Source organism: Herpailurus yagouaroundi, unplaced genomic scaffold (genome assembly GCF_014898765.1).
Source record: "Herpailurus yagouaroundi ecotype Mexico unplaced genomic scaffold, PumYag 139, whole genome shotgun sequence".
Taxonomy (NCBI): domain Eukaryota; kingdom Metazoa; phylum Chordata; class Mammalia; order Carnivora; family Felidae; genus Herpailurus; species Herpailurus yagouaroundi.
The window spans coordinates 11,341,971-11,364,799 of NW_024412394.1; the positions used below are offsets into that span (position 1 = coordinate 11,341,971).

General features: G+C 36.5%; 1 protein-coding gene across 2 annotated transcripts in view; it reads right to left on the reverse strand.

The window, feature by feature from the left end:
* Positions 1 to 22,829, reverse strand: part of SUPT3H (SPT3 homolog, SAGA and STAGA complex component) — a 535,592-nt gene that overhangs the window by 234,748 nt on the left and 278,015 nt on the right. For both annotated transcript variants that reach the window (XM_040473676.1, XM_040473678.1), the window contains exon 3: positions 20,537 to 20,621. In XM_040473676.1, coding sequence (XP_040329610.1) covers positions 20,537 to 20,621 — 85 coding nt within the window. The remainder of the gene's footprint in view (positions 1 to 20,536; positions 20,622 to 22,829) is intronic.

Consider the following 22,829-nt stretch of genomic DNA (forward strand, 5'->3'; position numbering starts at 1 on the left):
GGCACCACTTAGTACCAGCATTACTGTAACTTAGAGAAAGGATGCTATGCCCCAGGAACTTCACTCACTAAGTCTTTACATACGTTTCAATCTCATTTTTATGGCCCTCTAAAACCACTGTAAATATTAGCACTGTCATTTTACAAAATAAGGAAATTAAGACTTTCGAAGACCCTCTCTCTAATGACAATTTCTCAACTGTACTGGACTGAATCATATAAAATTGCCAGGATTCAACCATTCATGATCTGTAAAAATGGGAGATTTCATTTGGTTCAAACCTACACAACTTAAAATAAGCTTAAAATAATTTCTGAAGTGTAATTCAACTTCGAAACCCTATGGTTTCAATATTCTAACTTGTTCTTTAATAAAACCAAAAGCCATATACAGATTTTAAACTATATATTTTCGTTCTTTAACGTATCCTATAATCCTTCCGCAGGGCTCCAGTGAGGAACTACCAAGTGGGGCCTAAGCCATATACAAGCAAACAAGTGGAACGGAGTGGAGGAAATCATATAGACCGCAGGGTGGGTCTGGCTAAAACACCACTGAGTAAGAATCAGGGAGAGGATGAGACAGTAAAGGTCTCAGACAAGAAAACAGGTCAAAGAAACTGGCAACGAAAGAAGAGATTTAAGGAGACACTTCCGAACTGTGGCAATCTTACTGTGGCATTTCCCAAATGAAACAATATATAGCGGCCGCCAAAATGATCCCCAAACTGTCATTATTAGTGCTAGTGTCCATCTGAACACAGGATGTTCAACAAAACTCTGCATTGACTGAACAAGAAGGGCATTTAAAAGAAGAATCAAAGTATACCACATAAAACTTGTCAGAAACACAGGTGATCTGCTTTAAGGCCCTATATTCAGTCCTGATATCCTTATGCCAAGAGAAGCTATCTCAAAATAGTCCACAAGAGAAAAGAGAAAAACAAAATTCTGTGTGGCCTAGGAAGGCATGCAAGCTGACATTTTAAGAAATCCTTTAGGGGGCGCCTGGGTGGCGCAGTCGGTTAAGCGTCCGACTTCAGCCAGGTCATGATCTCGCGGTCCGTGAGTTCGAGCCCCGCGTCAGGCTCTGGGCTGATGGCTCAGAGCCTGGAGCCTGTTTCCGATTCTGAGTCTCCCTCTCTCTCTGACCCTCTCCCGTTCATGCTCTGTCTCTCTCTGTCCCAAAAATAAATAAACGTTGAAAAAAAAACTTAAAAAAAAAAAAAAAAGAAATCCTTTAGGACAGAAGGGGTAGTACAAAATACACTAGGAATCAACCTTGTGTAACTTGTAACCTTGCACAAGGTAAAACGCTGAAAATATAAACAGATCCAAGATGGGTTTCAGAAACTCCTAACTGAAACAAGCAATGTCTCTTGGGAGCAGCTGTCAATATTTTGAAGTGGATATATGGTCCACAGAGATTAAACGATGGATTACATGAATAATCCTTCTGATTGCAATATTACTATACAAGTATAAACTTGATTATTAAAATTGTATTTATATCCATAATTGCCCTCTATTATTTCCTTTTTTAATTATTTTTTAATGTTTATTTATTTTTGAGACAGAGAGAGACAGAACCTGAGGGGAGGGGCAGAGAGAGAGAGGGAGACACAGAATGTGAAGCAGGCTCCAGGCTCTGAGCTGTCATCACACAGCCCAACACAGGGCTCGAACCCATGAACGGTAAGATCATGACCTGAGCCAAAGCTGGACGCCCAACTGACTGAGCCACTCAGGTGCCCCTCTATTATTTCTAAATGCCTCTAAAATGAAGAAAATGGCATTATGTATGTAGATGTGTATGTGTTATTCATATAAACTATTACAATCACTTGTTAAATACAAAGTCAGTATTACTCCATTTAATTTTCACCAACCATTTTTAAACAGTAAGAGGCATAGGTCTACAAGATACATCTTTAAGGAGCTCTGTAAAAGAGGTCAACTCATACACAGATACAGTAAAACCTTGATTTGTGAGCATAATTCATTTCGGAAACATGTTGTGATCCAAAGCACTTGTATATCAAAGTGAATTTCCCAGTAAGAAATAATGGAAACTCAGATGATTCCTTCCGCAACCCAAAAATATTCATATAAAAATGATTACAATACTGTAATATGATACAAAATAATCAAGAAAATACCAAATATAAAGAAAAATAAACAAATAGACCTGCACTTACCTTTGAAAACCTTCCTGGCGGGTGTGAGGAGATAAGAGAGAGGAAGGTTACTGTGTAGGAGATCTTTCACTATCACTAATGGAATCACTGCTGTCTATTGGCTCAATGGAATCTTCTTCTGCATGGGGGCCATTGTATATGCTCGGATGTTGACTACAGTATTTTATTAAAAAACTCTTGTCAGGTATTGAATTGACTGTAACTGGCAATAAGGCAGCAGAGGGAAGGGTCTATATCTGCAGGCAGCCTAACGTACAATGAAGCAAAGCATTCCTAAGGAGAAGCAAAGGACTGTCCATAGGTGCTTTAAAGTGACAAAACATACCCTAGTGCCAGTTGTGGGCACCTACCAACGTTCTGAAAAATCACTGATTTCTGCCTAACACTGTGGCCTAAGACTGAGCATCCGAGCATGCCAGATGATCACCCACAATCCCAGAGAGAGAGACAGAGAGACAGAGAGACAGAGAGAGAGAGAGAGAGAGAGAGAGAGAGAAAGAACCATTGGCTCAGTTCTGATCATGTGACATTCAGCATCATGTACCAACCACTATTTTAAGACATTGCTTGTTTATCAAGTTAAAATTTATTAGAAATGTTTGCTCATTTTGCCAAATATTTGCAAAACAAGTTACTTCCAATCCAAGATTTTACTGTACTTTAAAATACAGTGGCTCATGGGGCACATGCACTCTAATGTTTATAGCAGCGCTATAATCAATAGCCAAATTATGGAAAGAGCCCAGATATTCATCAAATGATGAATGGATAAAGAAGATGTAGAATACTGCTAGGTGATGAAAAAGAATGAAATCTTGCCATTTACAACAACATGGATGGAACCGGAGGGTATTATGTTAAGTGACATAAATCATCAGAGAAAGACAGATACTTTATGATTTCACCCATGTGTGGAATTTGAGAAACTCAACAGATGAACATAGGGGAAGGGAAGGAAAAATAAGATAAAAACAGAGAGGGAGGCAAATCATAAGAGACTCTTAAATACAGGGAGCAAACTGAGGGTTGCTGGAGGGGGTGGGTGGGGTGGGTTAAATGGGTGACGGGCATTAAGCAGGGCACTTTTCAGGATAAGCACTGGGTGTCACATGTAAGAGATGAATCACTAGGTTCTACTCCTGAATCCAAGATTACACTGTATGTTACCTAACTTAAAAATAAATTAATTAAAAAAATAAATTAAAATATAGTGTCTCAGACCCAGAGCTGCTCATCAGAGTCAGCTGGAGTGCTTTTTTTTTTTTAGGGGTACTCAGTCCTAGAATTTTTTTTAAGTTTTATTTATTTTGAGAGAGAGAGAGAGAGAGAGCAAGAGAGTGAGTGCACACGTAGGGGAGGGGTAGAGAGAAGGAGAGACTGAATCCCAAGCAGCCTCCACACCATCAGCACGGAGCCCAATTTGGGGCTTAAACTCACAAACTGAGTTCCTAACCTGAGCTGAGATCATGAGTCGGATGCTTAAACAACTGAGTCACCAAGGCACCGCACCCCCAGAATTTTTTATTAAGCACATATGGAGTAGGGTCTGGTAGTTGTGGGTATTGTTGTTGTTGTTTTTAAAGCCAGGAAGATGGCTTTCGTGTGAACTTCAAATTGAGAACTACTGCTAAATGCCTTGGGACAGGTGATATAGTCAACCACCCTATTCATCAAACTTGTTCCTTGAATGATTTTACTGACTTTAATAAACAAGATCCAGCAAAATTAGGTAAGCACACACACGCATGCTTTGAGTAACATTAGCTTTATTGAAACAATTTTATGGTATCTTAAGGAGATCTGTTTTAAAGGAAAAGATAAACACTTAGAAAGAAAAAACAAATTCATTAAGCTACAGCCAAACTTAGGTATTGTTACCTAACAGTTTTAGGGAGTAGCCTCATCTTGTCCACCTAAAAGTTCTCTAAAATTAGTTCAGATCATGTTTTTACTCTTTAAGAAACACTGGCAATTTTGTCGCCCAGACCCAGTTACAAACCACCAGCCTATATAGACTGGTTTCTCAAATCTGGTTCTTGAACTACTTGCATTACAAAGATCTTAGGTGCTTATTTATTTGTTTTTCTTCAGGGATTTTGTTTCATTTATTTATTTTTTTTAAATATAATTTATTGTCAAATTGGCTTCCATACAACATCCAGTGTCTTGGGTGCTTATTAAAAATACAAACTCTTCAGCTGCACCCTAGCCCTCCTAAAAAGAATCCTTTGGAGAGTATGGACGAATATTCTGAACTTTCTTATGTTTTGCGAAAAATTATTAGACACCTCGACAACTGACACTGACTCTATGCTTAAGGAGAATCTGGATTTTTAAGCCCTTGTCATGACTTAGAATACTGGTGTAACTGGAGAATTGTTAGATAGGCTGAACAGATGTCAGCTGTGTACCTACTCTTTTATGTGTAAGAGTTCAGAAGAGACACTAAAAAATGTCATGGGATACCGGCAATGATATTGAACTTCCACAGTTTTCTTGCCCTTTAAGTTTTAGATTAAGTTTTACTAAGTTCTCAATTTCAGTTGCAGAAAAAAGAATAATTTAACTGCTGCAGTCCTAGCTCATTGTCCTAGTAGTTCAAGGTGCTTTCTGACAGGAGACACAGCACAACAGAGTTGTGATAATAGAATCCTCTCCTTCTCTTCTAAACGGGCAGGAGCAAGAATCTAAATGCTTCCTGTTGCTTCCAAAATTTTTGCATGACCTTTGATAGATCACTCTTCCATTACCAGAGCCAAGTTACGTGGGTTAAAAAAAAAAAAAAGTAAACTGCCTAAGAAACAACCTGCTTTATTATCTTTGTCTATGAATTTCTGTGACATACTTAACAACTGTTCCCACAGCTTTGGAGAGAAACTAAAATTTCTGTAAAAATGACCTAATTTTCTTCTAAAATTAGAGTTCTTGAAAACCAGAATTGGGGAGGAATATGAGAAATATGGGTACACTATGCTGCATAACTCCCTCCATACTGAATACTTTCCCGGTTAAGTCAATGAAGCTGGTCTGGTGAAAACCAGCCTGTGCAGAATCTCCAGGTGGAAACAGCTCTCAGTAGAGCAGAGACTTCCATGCTGACTTCAAGGCATACGCTGTGTAACGTATCAATTTCAGTGTTTCATGAGAAGCCAGAAATCCGGTTGGTATGTAAAAGAAGTCTAACTTTGAAATGTGGGCAATTACCTTCACGTCTTTAAAAATATAGTCCAGGTGAAATAAAACATGCTCCTATGCTACCTCTATGCATCTGGGTAACAGTTTACGACACCTAGTCTGAGGCTGACTTTCCTCAATATGATAAATATATGCTGAATCCTGTACAATATTTAACATATATTTCTACGTAGACAAATACATGGAGAACTTCAAGCTGGATACTGCTTGTCAAAACCCCCATCACTCTCTGTGCGTGTTAGCATTACCAGCTATCATAATATTTTTCTCAATTTATTCGAACTACAAACAAAAATAAAAGAGCATTCCAGTTTCTCCCCATCTGTGCTCTCCCCACCATCCTGTTTCTCTGTATCTATGAGCTTGCATTTATATTTTTGTTTTTGGTTTTGGATTCTATATACACGAGAGATCATATGGTATGTGTCTTTGTCTGACTTACTTCACCTAGCATAATACCCTCTAGGTCCACCCATACAGTCACAATTAACAAGATTTCATTCTTTTATATGGCTGAGTAATACTCCATTGTGTATATACATCACAATTTCTTTGTCCATGTACCCATCGATGGACACTTAGGTTATTCCATACCTCGGCTATTGTAAATAGTGCTGCAAATGAACATGGGACACATACATCTTTTGAGTTAGTGTTTTCTTTTCTTATGATGACACCAAGAGGTAGAATTGCTGGAGCATATGGTAGTTTTAGTTTTAGGGTTTGTTTTTTTTTTTTTGAGAAATTTCCACAGTTTTCCACAGTCGCTGTACCAATCTGTAATCCCGCTGAGACTGCACAAGAGTTCCCTTTTTCCATTTCCTTCACAACACCTGTTATTTCTTGTCTTTCTGATAACAGCCATTCTAGCAGGTATGAATGTCTGATTGTGGTTTGATCTGTATGTTCGTGATGAGTAGTAATGTAGAACACCTTTTCATGTACCTGTTGGCATGTCTTCTTTGGAAATGTCTTTTCAGATCTTCTGCTTATCTTTTAATCAAATTGTTTTTTCCTTTTGAACTATCTGAATTCTTAATATATTTTGGGTATCAATCCTTTGTCAAATATATGATTTCCAAATATTTTCTCCCATTCAGTAGGATGCCTTTTCATTTTGTTGATGGTTCCCTCTGCTGTGTGGAAGCTTCATATAGTTTCATGTAGTCCCACTTCTTTAGTTTTGCTTTAGCTTTTGGTGTCAGATTCCAAACATCATCACAAAGACCTATGTCAAGAAGATTACTACCTATGTTTTCTTCTAGGAGTTATATGGTTTCAGGTGCTATGTTCGGGTCTTTCAATCCATTTTGAGTTCATTTTTGTTTATGGTGTAAGAGAGTGGTTCAGTTTCATTCTTTTGCATGTGACAGTCCAATTATCCCAACACCATTTAGAATAGACTATTGTTTCCCATTGTATATTCATGTTGAAATACTTTGTTGAAAACTAAACGACTACATATGCATGGGCTTATTTTTGGGATCTCTATTCCATTCCATTGATCTATGTGTCTGTTTTTATTCCAATACCATACTGTTTTGTTTACTATAGCTTTTTAACATGGGTTGAAATAAGAGTGTGATGTCTCAGGTTTTGTTCTTCTTTATTACGACTGCTTTGGCTATTCGAGGTCCTTTGTGGTTCCATATAAATTTTAGGACTGTTTGTTCTAGTTTTATTAAAAAGGTCATTGGGATTTTGAGAGGAATTGAGTTGAATCTGTAGACTGATTTGGGTAAACATTTTAACAATACAAGTTCTTCTAAACTCTGAGCACAGAATAGTTTTCCATTTATTTGTGTCTTCTTCAATTTCTTTCCTTAATGTCCTGTAGTTTTCACTATACAGGTGTTTCATCTCCTTGGTTACATTTATTACTAGAAATTTGTTAGTCCTTTTGATGCAATTGTAAATGAGATTTTCTTAATTTCTTCTTGATAATTCATTATTAGCCTACAGAAAAATAACAGATTTTTGTTTTTTAATTTTATATTCATACTGAATTTGTTGATTTACAACTTTACTGAATTTGCTTATGAATTTTAATAGTTTTTTCATGAGTCTTTAGGGTTTTCTATAAATATTGTGCCCTGTGTAAATAGTGGAAATTTTACTTCTTCCTTTCCAATTTGGATACCTTTTATTTATTTTTCTTGCCTGACTACTATGGCTAGGAGTTCCAGTATTATGTTGAATAAAAGTGGTGAATAACTATCCTTGTCTTGTTCCTGATCTTAGAGGAAAAACTTCTCCCTTTTCATTGTTGGCTATGATGTTAGCTGTGGGCTTGTCATGTATGACCTTTATTATATTGAAGTACAGTTCTTCTCTATGTGTTTTGTTGACAGTTTTTTACAGAAGTGGATATTGAATTATGTCAAATGCCTTATCTGTATCTATTGAGACGATCGTATGATTTTTATCCTTCTCTCTGTTAATACGGTGTGTCACAATTTGTTGAACCATACTTGCATCCCTGGAAGAAATCCCACTTGATCGTGGTACATGATCCTTTCTATGTATTGTTGAGCTGGTTTGCTAATGTTCTGTTGAGGATTTTGACCCATACTTATCAGGGATGTTGGCCTGGAGTTTTCTTGTGACATCCTTGTCTGGGTTTGGTATCAGGGTAATTCTGGCCTTATAAAATGAGTTTGGAAGAATTCCTTCCCCTTCTACTTTTTGGAAGACTTTGAGAAAGACTGCCATTAATTCTTTGAATGTCTGGTAGACTTCACCAGTGGTGCCATCTGGCCCTGACTGTGGTTTATTGGGGGGTGTTTGATTACTGATTCAATCTCCTTAATAGTAATTGGAATGTTCAGATATTCCATTTCACCAAGAGACAGTCTTGGTAGGTTGTGTTTCTAGGAATTCATCCATTTCTTTGAGGTTGTCCAATTTGTTAGCATATAACTATTTATAATAATTTCTTAGGATCCTTTATATTTCTGTGGCATCAGTTGTAATATCTCTTTCATATCCTATTTTACTTATTTGAGTCCTCTCTTTTTTCTTCTTTCTGAGCCTAAAAGTTTGTCAATTTTGTTATCTTTTTAAAGAACCAGCTCGAAACATTGATCTTTTCTACTGTCTTTTCAGTCTCTATTTCATTTATTTCTGCTCTAATCTTTGTCCCTTCCTTCCTTCTATTAACTTTGGTTTTGTTTGTTCTTTTTCTAGTTCCATTAGGTAAAGTGAGGTTGTTTGAGACTTGTCTCATGTCTTCAGGGAGGCATTTATCACGATGAACTCTCCTTTAGAATTGCTTTTGTCACATCCCCCAAATTTTGGTATGTCACACTTCCATGTTCATTTGTCTGAAAGTATTTCTTTTATTTCTCTTTTGATTTCTTCTTTGAGCCACTGGTTGTTCAGCAGTATGTTGTTTAATTTCCATGTATTTGTGACTCTTCCAGTTTTCTTCATGTAACTAATTAATTCCAAGTTTCATACCACTGTGGGTGGAAAAGCTGCTTGATATGATTTCAATCCTCTTAAATTTATTAAGACTTGTTTTGTAGCCTAACATGTTATCTGTCTTGGAAAATGTTACACATCCACTAGAGAAAAATGTGTATTCTCTTCCTTATGGGTTTTAAATTTCTTTTTTAAATTAAATTTAATTTTTTAACGTTTATTTTTTGAGAGACTGAAAGAGACACAGCACGAGTGGGGGAGGGGCACAGTGAGGGGGTGACAGATTCCTAAGCAGGCTCCAGGCTCTGAGCTACCAGCAGAGCCTGAAGTGGGGCTCAAACGCATGAACTGTGAGATCATGACTTGAGCCGAAGTTGGATGGTTAACCGACTGAGTTACCCAGGCGCCTCTTAAATTTAATTTCCATACGTTACAAAACTGTTAATTACCCAAAGGCAAAGATAATTTTCTATGCACTCACTGTCAGTAGAATCAGAGCTACATTAGTGTCACTCGATAAAGGTTTACTAAATTAATGAATAAAATAAATACCTGAAATAAAGAATACCTAATGATCAAAGCAAGAAACAGTTTGAAACAGAATACCGCACTCTAGAAAGTAAATGGTTGCTTAATTTATGTTTGTTTTTAGGACACTGGAAAAAATATAACTTTCATGTGCAAAGAACAATTGGCAGCTACTTACATACCATTTTAGATTATGTGGCTAAAGATTTAGTCCCATAGGGATGCCCACATAGTGGAACAGTAAATACATAGAGAATATTTTAAGATACTATGACTACTACGTCTGAAAAGACATTGCAACATTGAGAACACCACAGCATTCTGAACAGCAATTTCTAAAGACTTAGCTATATAAAAGCCCTGTATGTTACCAAATGACATCAAGATATAATATGGTAGTTTTTAAACAATAAATAAAAATTATTTTAAAAACCATCAAAAGAGGCTCTGACATGCAGGCGTTAAAACTAAGAGAAATAGATGTATAAACTTCAAGAATATCAGGAGACTACCATCAAAGGTAACCAATGAAGCAAGCTCTTGTTTAATTGATAAGCTTAAATCCGAAATTAATAAACTATTTTGTTTAATTGCAAGTGAATCCCTACTTGGAAGCAATATAGTTTTACTTACATCAATATCAAAAATAGGAATTCTTAGGTAACACTGTGGAACAAATGTGCTATGATAAAAACATACAAAGATTCTGATGCAAACAGGGAAAAAAGAGGAAAGAAAAAATTGAGAAGTGAATTCATTAATGTGGTGAGCATTTTGCAATACATATAAATATTGAATCATTATGTTATACACCTGAAACAAATACAATATTATAGGTCAATTATTGTCTCAATAAAATAATTTTTAAATAAAGAAAAAGTGGATCATTGACTCAGGTGATAAAACAATGTTTAGAAAAATGACTGACTTCAACTATCTAGCCAGTTATGGTGGAGTAAAAGCAGAGTCCACACTGCTTTTCCCAATGAATGCAATAAAAACCCTGGATATAATACATTCAACAACTATCTGAGAATTCTCAAAAGTAAATGGTTGGAGGCAGACTTGAGAAGGAAATGAGAACTGAAAATACAAAAAAAAAAAAAAATAGGCAGTGAGTTTCATGGGTTTTATTTTGCACTAGAAACTCCTAGTGTGGACACAAAAACAATGTAAATTCATGTCTGCTTACCAGGCACTCACAAAAAGTTATGAGAAGCTCTCTCATTCTGCTCCACCAAAGGGGAATGTGGACCTCAAGGAACAGAGGGGGTGGGGTAGAGAGGAGGAGTTTGAATACAAATGGGTAAAACAGGGGAGTCTGTGGGGAAGTGATATAACCTCTGAATCTTGATTGTTGTGGTAGTTATAAAGCCCTATGCATTTGCCAAAACACACAGAGCTGACAACAACCAGCAAAAAACAAACAAACAAACAAACCAGGTTTGCCGTATGTAATATAAGCTATACGTTTCAAATACAGAAAGTTAAACTAGTAAGAAAACAGAAAACACCACAATGTGTTATGCCTGCATACTATTCTAAGTGAAGGAAGTGTCCACATTTAAACCACTTTTTCCTTCTATGTCTTCCTTTCCTCTGAAGAGCTGAATGAAACATGCCGAAATTAACCAGCTCATGCGAGATGCAGAGGAGACCAAGCCAAGAAAGCAGTAGTAGGATGTTGTAAGAACTTAGCAGACATGTGAGTTAGCTCACAACAACGCAGTTTCTATTTTGCGTCCAGTTCAGTGACCTGCCAGCTAAAAGAAAAGCAACAATAACAATCCTGTACCCCTGAGGGCCAGGCTATAGCCCTGCGTGGCCATCGTACCATTACTAGCACCATATATCAAAGGATCTGGGAGAGGTCATGCCCACCTGTGCTGCAGGTGACAGGGACACAGCCTAGTCCCAGGTGTGGAACTTGAAATGGCCTCTGCACTGATTCCAGCCCACCTTGGCCTTGTCCAGGAGCCCCTGCAGCTAAGCCCGCCAAACTTGGTCCTTCTGTGGATTCAGAAAGAGCCCTGTAACTGGGCTCCAGTCACTCCCAGCTGCTGACTGCAAGCGGTCCTGCTGGCACAAGAACCAGGCAGGAAACATTCCTGTCTGCAGACTGAAATCATAAATCAAGTTATTTTTTTTCTGACTCCAATGGTAAAGAACTAGAAATTGATAACAGGAGGAAAACTGGAAAATTCACAAATATGCAGAAATTAAACAGCAGTCGTCTGAATAACCAAGAGAGCAAAGAAGAAATCAAAAGGGAAGACAGAAAGAATCTTGAGTCAAAAACAAAATCACAACATACCAAAGTTTTGGGGATGCAACAAAACCAGTTCTAAGAGGGTAGTTTATGCAATGTGTGCCTACATTAAGAATGAAGAAAGGCGAGGTGTCTGGGTGGCTCAGTGAGTTAAGGGCTTGACTCTTGATTTCAGCTAGGTCATGACCTCATGTGTGGTGGGTCTAAGACCCTGTGTGGGCTCTATGCTGACACTGTACAGCCTGCTTGGGATTCTATGTCTCCCTCTTTCTCTACCCCTCCCCTGCTGACGTGTGCATGTACTCTCTCTCCATCTCCCTCTCCCTCTCAAAAATAAACATTAAAAAAAAAGAGAATAAAGAAAGGCATGCCTGAGTGGCTTAGTTAGTAGAGCATCCAACTCTTGATTGGTCACGATCCCAGGGTCATGAGATCGAGTACTGAGTCGGGCTTCGTGCTGAGCATGGAGTCTGGTTAAGAGTCTCTCTCCCTCCCTCTGCACCTCTCCAGACTTGTGCTCTCTCTCTCTCTTAAGTAAAAAAAAAGACTGAAAATACACAACTTAACTTTACATGACAAGAATTAAAGAAAGAGCAAACTAATCCCAAAGATAGCAGTAGGAAGTAATACAGATTAGAGCAAAAATAAATGCAATAGAAACTCGAAACGTAGTAGGAAAAAAAATCAATGAAAGTAGGAGTTTTTTTTGAAAAATATAAACAGATGTATAAATGTGTAGCTAAACTAACCAAGAAAGAAAAAGAAGGCTCAGGTAAGCAAAATTATAAAAGAAGCAGGAGACATTACGACTGGTACCACAAAAACACAAATTATCATAAAAGGCTGCTATGAGCAATTAAATGAAAACAAACTGGATAACCTGGATGAAATGGATAAATTCCTAGAAATACACAGCCTACCAAGACTGAGTCATGAAGTAATGGAAAATGTGAACAGACCAATCATGACTAAGAAGTTGAAGCAGTAACCAAAATCTCTCAAAAAAGAAGAGCCTACGATCAGACAGTTTCACTGGTAACTTCTACCAAATAGTTAAAGAAAACAATCCTCAAATTCTTCCAAAAAACTCAAGAGGGAACACTTCCAAACTCATTTTACTAGGCCAGCATTACACTGATACCAAAGTCAGATAAGGACACTTCAAGAAAAGAAAATCACAGGCTAATATCTCCGATGAATATGGATTCAAAAATCTCAATAAAACTCTAGCAAACCAAATTCAACAGTACATTAAGAAGATCATATGCTATAATCAAGTGGGATTTATCCCCGGGGGATCCAATGTTGGTTCAATATACCCAGGTTAATAAGTGTGATATACTTCTTAAATAGAATGAAGGATAAAAAAGCATATGATCCTCATAATAGATGCAGGAAAAGCATTTCACAAAATTCAACACCCTTTATGACAATAGTTCTCAAAAGATTATGTAAAGAACGAATATAACTCAATATAATAAAGGCCACATATGACAAGCCAATAGCTAACATCATTCAACACTGAAAGATTAAACGTTTTTCTTTTAAGATCAGGAACAAGACAAGGATGCCCATTCTTAGCACTTTTTTTCAACACAATATTGGAAGCCTACCCAGAAAAATTAGGCAAGATAAAGAAATTAAAAGTATCCAAAATGGAAAAGAAGATATATAATTGTCTGTTTGCAGATGACATGATATTATATATAGAAAATATAAAGAATCCACACACAAAAAACCATTAAAACCAAAACACTCAGGAAAGCTGCAGAATACAAAGTCAACATACAGAAATCAGTTACGTTTCTGTACACGAGCAATGAGCTATCTGAAAGAGAAATAAAGAAAAGAACTGAATTTACAATAGCATCAAAAAGAATAAAATACTTAAACTTAACCAATGAGGTAAAATGTCACTACACTGAAAACTGTACGATATTGATAAAAACAATTAAAGACAACACAAAAAATGTAAAGATATCTTGTGCTCATGGATCAAAAAATTAACATCGTTAAAATGTTCATATTACTCAAAGCCATTTGTAGACTCAATGTAATCCCTATCAAATTCCAATGGTATTTTAAACAGAAATAGAAAAACCGATCCTAAAATTTATACAGAACCACAAAAGACACTGAATAACTAAAGCAATCTTGAGAAAAGGAGAAGAAAGCACCACAGGCTGATTTTGAACTATACTGCAAAGCTACAGTAAATCCATATGGTATTGGCATAAAAACAGACACATAGATGAATGAAATAGAATTAAGATGCCAGAAATATCCCTATGTATACACAGTGGACTAAAATTAAGGGAGACGAGAATACTAAATGGAGAAAACACAGTAACAATGGTAGTGGAGGGGTGCCTGGGTGGCTCAGTTGGTTAAGTGTCTGACTCTTTATATCAGCTCAGGTCATGATCTCAGGGTTCGTGAGTTTGAGCCCCACGTCAGGCTCCATGCTGGCAGTGTGGAGCCTGCTTGGGATTCTCTCTCTCTCTGCCTTTCCCCTGCTCTCTCTCTCTCAAAATAAATAATTAAAAAAAATTAATTAAAAACATAAATAAATGGTATTAGAAAACTGGACATTACATGCAAATGAATGACACTGGACCCGTATCTTACACCACTTACAAAAATTAACTCCTAATGGAATAAAAAATTAAATGTGAGACCTGAAACCATACAACTCTTAGAAGACAACTGATGTAAAAATCTCCTTGACACTGATCTGGGCAATGATGTTTTGGATATGACACCAGCACAAGAAGTAAATAACCGAGAGTACATCAAATTAAAAAGCTGTTGCATAGCAAAAGTAACAATCAACAAAATGAAAAGGCAACCTATGGGATGGGAGAAAACATTTGCTAACCCTATATCTGATAGTGGTGAATACCCAAAATATGCAGGGTTATCATACAACTCCAGAGGAAGGGGGTAAGGAGGCTTCAATTCTGGAGGCCTTCAGTTCTAGCACCTAATAAGCTCCTAACTTGGACAAGTCCTTTCTCTCTATTTGGCCATTCAACTTGGAAAAAAAAAAACCCTCTCTGTTGTTTTCACTGAGATTTAAAGGTTATCAAATAAAACATGAACACGAAAGTATGGGTCAACTTAAAAATTCGGAAAGGACCTGAGTAGACATTTTTTCCAAAGAAGATACACAAATGGCCAACAGGTATACGAAAAGCTGCTCAAGATTGCTTATCATCAGAGAAATGCAAATCAAAACCACCACGAGGTATGACCTCATCCCTGTGAGAATGACTGCTATCAACAAGACACTACAAGTGCTGGCGAAGATGTGGAGAAAAGCAATCCTTCGTGCACTGCTGGCAGGAAAGTAAACTGATACAGCCACTATGGAAAACGGTATGGAAGTTCCTCAAGAAGATTAAAGAACAACTGCCACCAGAGCCATTAAATCCGACTTCTGGGTGTATATCCAAAAGAAAGAAAATCTTTGAAAAGACATCTGCACCACAGTGCAACTGCAGCATTATTCACAATAGCCAAAGCCCAGTAATCATCCAAATGTGGATCATGAATACATGGATAAAGAAAGCGTGGTTTTGTACGTGTGTGTATGTGTGTGCATGCAACTGGACTATTATTCGGCCACACAAAAAAAACCCCTCCACGATTCCTGCCATCTGCAACAACATAAAACAAACCTTGAGAGCATTCAGCTTGTGACATAAGTCAGAGAATGACATATACTGAATAATCTCATTATATGCAAAATCTAAAAAAATAATAATAATAATAGAAAAATACAAAAATCCCCTGAACTCATAGAGAGTAGTCTGGGGGCTTCCAGGGACTGAGGGGTGGAAGCAATGGGAGAATGTGGTCAAAGGGTATGAACTCCCAGTTACATGATATATCAGTTCTGAGGGCCTACTGGACAGCACGGTGAATATAGTTAACGATATTATATTGTATACCAGAAAGTTGCCAAGAGTGTAGATACTAAATGTTCTCATTATTCATGCAAAAATGTCAAATACGTGAGTTAGTGGATGTGCTAACTAACCTTCATGTGGTAATCATTTCACAATATAAACATAGCAAATCATCTTATTGTCCACCTTAAACCTATATAATGCTACATGTCAATTATATCTCAATAAACACAGAATAAAAGAATTAAAGAAAAAACTAGTCTTAGGAGTTAAATGTACAGAGAATTACAAAACAGGGCATAAAACCCATACACACATCGGCAGACACGTAATTTATAATGGCTACAAATATACAATGGTAAAAAAAAAAACAACTAACTTTTAAAAACCATTTCTCTATTATTCTTTTCATCTGAAGAACTTACTCTAATGCACGCCTCAATATGGCAAAGGGGAAAAAAAGCAAGATCTTTCTCTAGCAAGGTATCTCATTCAACTTTACATTTTGTGAGATAGGACAGGGCCAATCTCACAAATACAGATCAAAATTATTATTTAAATAATATGTGGATAAGGAAAAGTAAGCATATACTCTAATAAGAAGTTCCTTCAAGTAAAAACATAAGCAAACTCTTGTTTATACTACTATAATGACCATCATCAAATAACTCCTATATGTAACTTGGAGCTTCTAGATTTAAAATGTAAGAACAATATAAAAATGTGTCCATAGTTCAAAAGGGGCATCGTAGCCCAATAAGATGCATTTTCAAATAGTATAATAGAAAACACTATGACTGAAATGAAATATCTATCAAATGGACTAAACAGTAGATTAAAGGGTACAGAAGGACCAGTGAACTTAAAGACAAATCAATAGAAACTACAAAGTCAAACAGTAACAACTAAGCAGAGGGGAGAAACTGTTTGAAGAAAAACTTAGAGGCTCTCAGAGATTTGTGAAATAATAACAAATGGTCCAGGACACATGTGATTGAAACTGAAGAATGAAAAACACACACACAGAAAATAATGGCGAAAAACTTTTGCAAATTAGTGGAAAACATTAGTTACCAGATCCAACAACATAAAGCAAACTTGCAAGCAAGATAATCATGAAGAAAGTCAGTCCTTCAGACATCAAACTAAAATCCAGTAATAAAGAATTCTGAAACCAGCCAGAGAATGACAACATGTCAAATACAGGGGAACACATGAATATCAGAAACTAATGTATGCTGTTATCAGAAACTAATGTATGTTGAGAAACACTGGAGGGGCACAACTGCTAAAAGATTAGCAACTAGAGTTCCACATACAAAAAAGATACGCTTCAAAAAAAAATGTGAAAAAAGGTATGTTCAGATGAAGAAACTGAAGAGAATTCATCACCAGCATGCCTTTACTATAAAAGATGTTAGAGTTTTCAGGCTGTAGGAAATGGTTTAAATGGCAACTCAGACCTGTAAGAACAAATGAGGAGCATGGTAAATGGTAAATATGTGGGTAATTGTAAAAGATTGTATCTTATTTGCTTTAAAAGACAGGACTCTTGGGGCGCTTGGGTGGCTCAGTCGGTTGAGTGACCGACTTCAGCTCAGGTCATGATCTCACGGTTTGTGAGTTCGAGCCCCGCGTTGGGCTCTGTGCTGACAGCTCAGAGCCTGGAGCCTGTTTCTGATTCTGTGTCTCCGTCTCTCTCTGCCCCTCCCCCAACCATGCTCTGTCTCTGTCTCTCTGTGAAAAATAAATAAACGTTAAAAAAAAAGAGAGAGACAGGACTCTATTTTTTTTTAAATTTTTAAAAATGTTTATTTATTTTGTAGAAAGAGACAAAGAGAGAGAGAGAGAGAGAGAGAGAATGTGAGCAGAGAAGGGGTAGACAGAAAGATGGAGACACAGAACCTGAAGCTGGCTCCAGGTTCTCAGTTGTCAGCACAGAGCCCGACGCAGGGCTCCAACTCACACACCCGTAAAAAAACAGGACTCTTTAAAGCTACAACACTGCGATGTGAAGACAATAGCATGTATAGATTTAATATACTAAATAGTAAATATCTGGTCATTTCTTTAAAGATAGAAGGACACATGGAGACACAGGGAAAAAGAAGACCATGTGAATATGGAGTCAGATTAAAATAGTTGCCAACTGAAAATTCTATATCCGGTACTTTAAAACTTGTGCCATTTCCTTCTAGTCTCTGTGTTTTCTAATTAAAATTTTGTATTCAAGTCATTTTTCCTCTACGGTAATAAATCTAGGTGATTTTTTTTAAACTTTTTTTAATGTTTATTTATTTTGAGAGAGAGAGAGAGAGAGGGAGAGAGAGCGAGAGAGCGCACAGAGCCCGACTCAGGACTCGATCCCACAAACCGTGAGATCATGACTTCAGCCGAAATCAAGAGCTGTATGCTTAACTGGCTGAGCCACCCAGGTGCTTCTAAATCTGGGTGCTTTTAGGATTTACATTATGTTTTTTGTATTCAGCAGTTTAACATGCATTTCTTTGGGTTTACTGTATTTGGAGTTGGCTTAACTCTTTGAATTTGTAGACTTATGTATTTCAATTTCAGATGTTTTCAGCTATTATGCAATTATACAGAAAGTCCATTTGCAGTAGCAACAAAAATCAAATACGTAGGAATAAATATAGTAAGAAATATGTGTAGCCTATAGAAGAAAAATGTTAAAACACTCATGAAAGACACAAAAGTGGTTTTGAAAAAAATGCAGACATTCCCTATTCTCAGATTGAGTGAACATACTTAACATGCAGCTCTCTCTAAATTGATTAATAAATTTGGGCAATCTCAATGAAAATACCAAAAAGCTACTTTATGGAGCTAGAAAATCTAATATTAACATTCATATAAAAAAATAAACATACAAGAATAATCAGGAACACACAGAAAAATAACAAGGAGAATCTAGTTGTAACAATCTTTAAAATATACCATAAAACCTACATACTTTAAATTTTTAGAAAATGTTTTCATTTATTTTTGAGACAGAGAGAGACAGAGCATGAGCAGGGGAGGGGCAGAGAGAGAGGGAGACACAGAATCTGAAGCAGGCTCCAGGCTCTGAGCTGTCAGCACAGAGCCCAACGCGGGGCTCAAACTCCTGGACTGTGAGATCATGACCTGAGCTGAAGTCGGACGCTTAACCGACTGAGCCGCCCAGGGGTCCCAAAAACCTGTATAATTTAAAATGTATTATCACACGCATAGAAAAATAAGGCACTGATAATAAATATAAAATCATAAATAGATCCCAAATATGCTTACTTAGTATATGACAAAGGGGGTATTTCAAATCATTAGGGGAAGTATGGCTGGTATAACTGGGTAGTCCTTGGAAGAAAGATAAAATGAGATCTGTATCTCACATGATAACAAGAATAAACTACAAATGGATTAAGGATCTAAATGTTAAAAATGAAGCCATGCAAGTATCAGAAGGTAACATGGGTGAATTCTTCTCCAAATTCAATATAAAGTAAGTCTTTCTAACTATGTTTCAAAAGCCTAAGATAATAAAAGGTTGATATATTTGGCTCACTTAAAATAAAAATATTTGCATGTCTAAAAAATCCCATAGAAATAAAGTCAAAAGATAACACACAGTGGAAGAATATATTTGTATCATATACCACAAAGGATTGATATCTCTAATATATATGGGACATAGGATCAAAAACCTGATGGGAAAAGGGGAAAAGGACCCGAAAGTGTTCCTAAAGGCCAATACTCGAACAACTTGAGCAATAGAAATAATGATATTATTGTATAATGATTCTAAGAATAAAACTTAAATATACATTAGTCCATACAAATATACATTAAAAACTGAATAAATAAATGGTGATGAAGGATAGGTATTCCTTTAAGGATAACTGCAATTAAAAAATATAAAAGGAAACAAGCAAATAGAAAACCACTATTAGGTAAATACCACAGTCATAACTGTCTCAGACAAGATCCACGGATGAATGTTCAAACAAATAGGCACGAATTTTTAGAGAAGGAAAATATTTGTAGAGTCACAAAATACCTCCCCCAAGATAATTATTTACAACAAAAAGAAATAACTTGCAACTTCGTTATAGCAGGGAAATTCAGTATATATACCCTCAGCCAATTTGTCAAGGTTAAGATCACAAATAAGACATCAACAACATGAACCCCAACGATACGACGCATTGAAAAGGACTCATCACCTCCGTGGTATTCTTGGCAAAAATGCACAGCCACATTCTAATCATACGAAAACATCAGACGGGTTGAAAAAAGGAGAGGATTCTACAAAACAACTGTCTAGTACGTTTAAAAAGGCGTCAAGGCCATGAGACAAGGAAAGACGAAGGAGCTATCCTAGAAAGGGGACGACTACAAAGACAGGATAGCAAAGTACAATGTGTTATCCCGGACTGGCTCCTGGAACAGGGAAGGAGCATTACCAAGAGAACTGATGAAAATGAAATAAGGTCAGTAATTTCATTAAAGGTATTACAGCAACGTTATTTCCTGTTTTTGATAATAGTACTGTGGTTACGTAAGATGTTAACGAAAGAAAGATGAAAGGTCTCTCAGAATTCTACGCACTATTTGTGCAGTTCTTCTGTAAGTCTGAAGTGCAATATGGAGAAGTTTTGAAAAAACAATTCAGTGTTACCAGGGGTCAGGGAGTAGGTGAAAGGACTGACTATACCCAGGGGCACAAGAGAACATTTTTGGCTGATAAAAAAAAAAAAACGTTCTATATCATGCTGTGTTTGGAGTCACACGACAGTATTCAGTTGTCAAAACTGAATTATGCACGTGGATTGGTGAAATCTGGTTTTATGTAAATTACACCTGACTCCAGCAGACAAGAAAAGAATTCCAAATGGAAGTATCATCTTTAAAAAAAAAAAAAAAAAAAAAAAAAAAAAAAAGGTTGGCTTGCAATCCCAACAGAAGCAGCTAGGAGCAGAATGGAGAAATACCAAATAAGATTATATACGCTCTTACCAGATTAATTAACTGTGTGTGTACCACATCTTCTACCAAAACTGCTGTTTCATGAAGAGGCCTCCTAGCATCGCCTAAAGAAAACCTGCAAAAAAAAAAAAAAAAAAAAAGAGATTAAGCATACCAATACTAAGTAAGGACTGTAAAACTAAGAAAATACAAAAGTGAAAGATATTTATTATAATAATTGTTAACAAAGTACAAATTGTTCTATCAAACAACAGAGTGGATGTGCAATGTTCTATCGACAAAGAACTGCATTTCTCCCATACAAGCTACAACTTGTAAAATGCAGTGTTATCTATGATTTCTTGATTTGTGTAGGATATTGGAAGATATTAACCACTACTTCATAATACTGGCAACCACAAAATCATGTTACTATATCCAAAGTACTAATACAGTAACATAGTAACGGCTATTTAGAAAAATTATAAAAGCAGGTAATGGAATTAGGCAAGTAATGTAATTAAAATGAAAGTTGCTTAGAAAAATGTATATAAATGCCATAATATATTATTTCTAATTATACATTATCAGATTATCAAGAATGGGTTACTGATCTTAAAAGTCCTTTTCTCAACTTTCATATGGTGGGCCAGATATGCAGAGAATCCCTTCCCGGTGAAGAACATTTGAAAAGGCACAATACTGTGTTAATGACTTTAACCAGCAGTGTAGGAGATAAAACAGAATGCTGGCAAGATGATAAAATACAGTTCCACTGGGAGAGCCCTGGAGCCAAAGTTTATTCTGAAGGCAACTAATGTCATAATGGCCCATAATCTGGATTTCATTTAATACAGTATTCAAAAAATAGGAAAGAATGCTGGGACCCCAAGCAAGGCAGGAGGTCAGTTTGAGGGACCTAATATGAAGTTGGTGATACTCGTATGTGTGAACTAAGCAAATACTTACTCCACAGAAGGCATTTTGTCTATCTCACCTGAGGCTATGAGTAAAAGAACAAAAAATAGAGTGCTGGCATGAGGAGAGATAAATGGAATAGAATAGAGAGCCCAGAAGTAAAACCTTACATTTTATACAACTGATTTTCAGTAAGGGTGCCAGGAACACCCAATTTGGAAAGGACAGTCTTTTCAACAACTGATGCAGGGAAACAAGATCTCTACACGGAAACAATGACGTTGGATTCTTACCTTGTACCATATATAAAAATAAACTTGAAATAGGTTAAAGACCTAAATTAAAAAGCTAGAACTACAAAACTCTTAAACCAGGGGGCAATCTTCATGACCTTGGATTTGGCAAGGGTTTCATAACTATGACACCAAAATAACAGGCAACAAAAGAAAAAATAAATACATTGGAATTCATCACAATTACAAACCATCAAAGGACAAAACAGGGAAAAGACCACCCAGAGAATGGGAAAAAATATTTGAAAATCATAGATCAAATAACCAGAATATATTTTAAAAACTCCTATAACACAACAATAGAGAAAAAAAAGAATCCCAGTTTTAAAATGGGCGAGAGACTTGAATCAATATGTCTCTAACGTAAACATACGTACAGCCAATAACCAGTGAAAAGATCCTCAGTATCATTAGTCACTAGAGAAATGCAAATGAAAATCACACTGAGAAGCTACCTGACACCCAGAAGGGCATTTCTACCATCAACAAAACAGAAAGTGTTGGTTAGGTTATAGAGAAACTGAAAACGTTGTACATTGCTGGAGGGAAGGCAAAATAGTACAGCCACTGTGGAAAAGAGCTGCGTGGTTTCAGAAAACATTAAGCACAGGATTAGCATATGACCTAGCAATTCCACTCCTGGGTATATACCTCAAAAAGCAGAAAACAGGGATTGAAACAAGTACGTGTACATCAGCAATCGCAGCTGCATTATTCACAATCATCAACAGGTAGAAACAACTGAAGTGTCCATCAAGAAATGAATAAACAAAATGTTGTAATTACACACAACGAAATATCATTCAACAATAAAAGGGAAAGAAGCTCTGATACATGCTCTTACACGAATAAAGTTTAAAAACACTGTGCTAATTGAATAAGCCAGACAAAAAAGGACAACTATTGTATGCTGCCACCTGTACGGGTCATCTGGAAGAAGAAGAAAATTCATAGAGACAAAAAGCAGAATAGAAGACACAGGGGGACTGGAGAGCATTTGCTTAATGTGGGGAGTGTTTCTGTCTGGGATGATAAAAACTTCTGTACAATAAACAGTGATGATGATAGCACAACACTGTGAATGTTTTTAAAACTTAAAAATAGTTAAAGTGGTAAATTTTATGTTTTATATT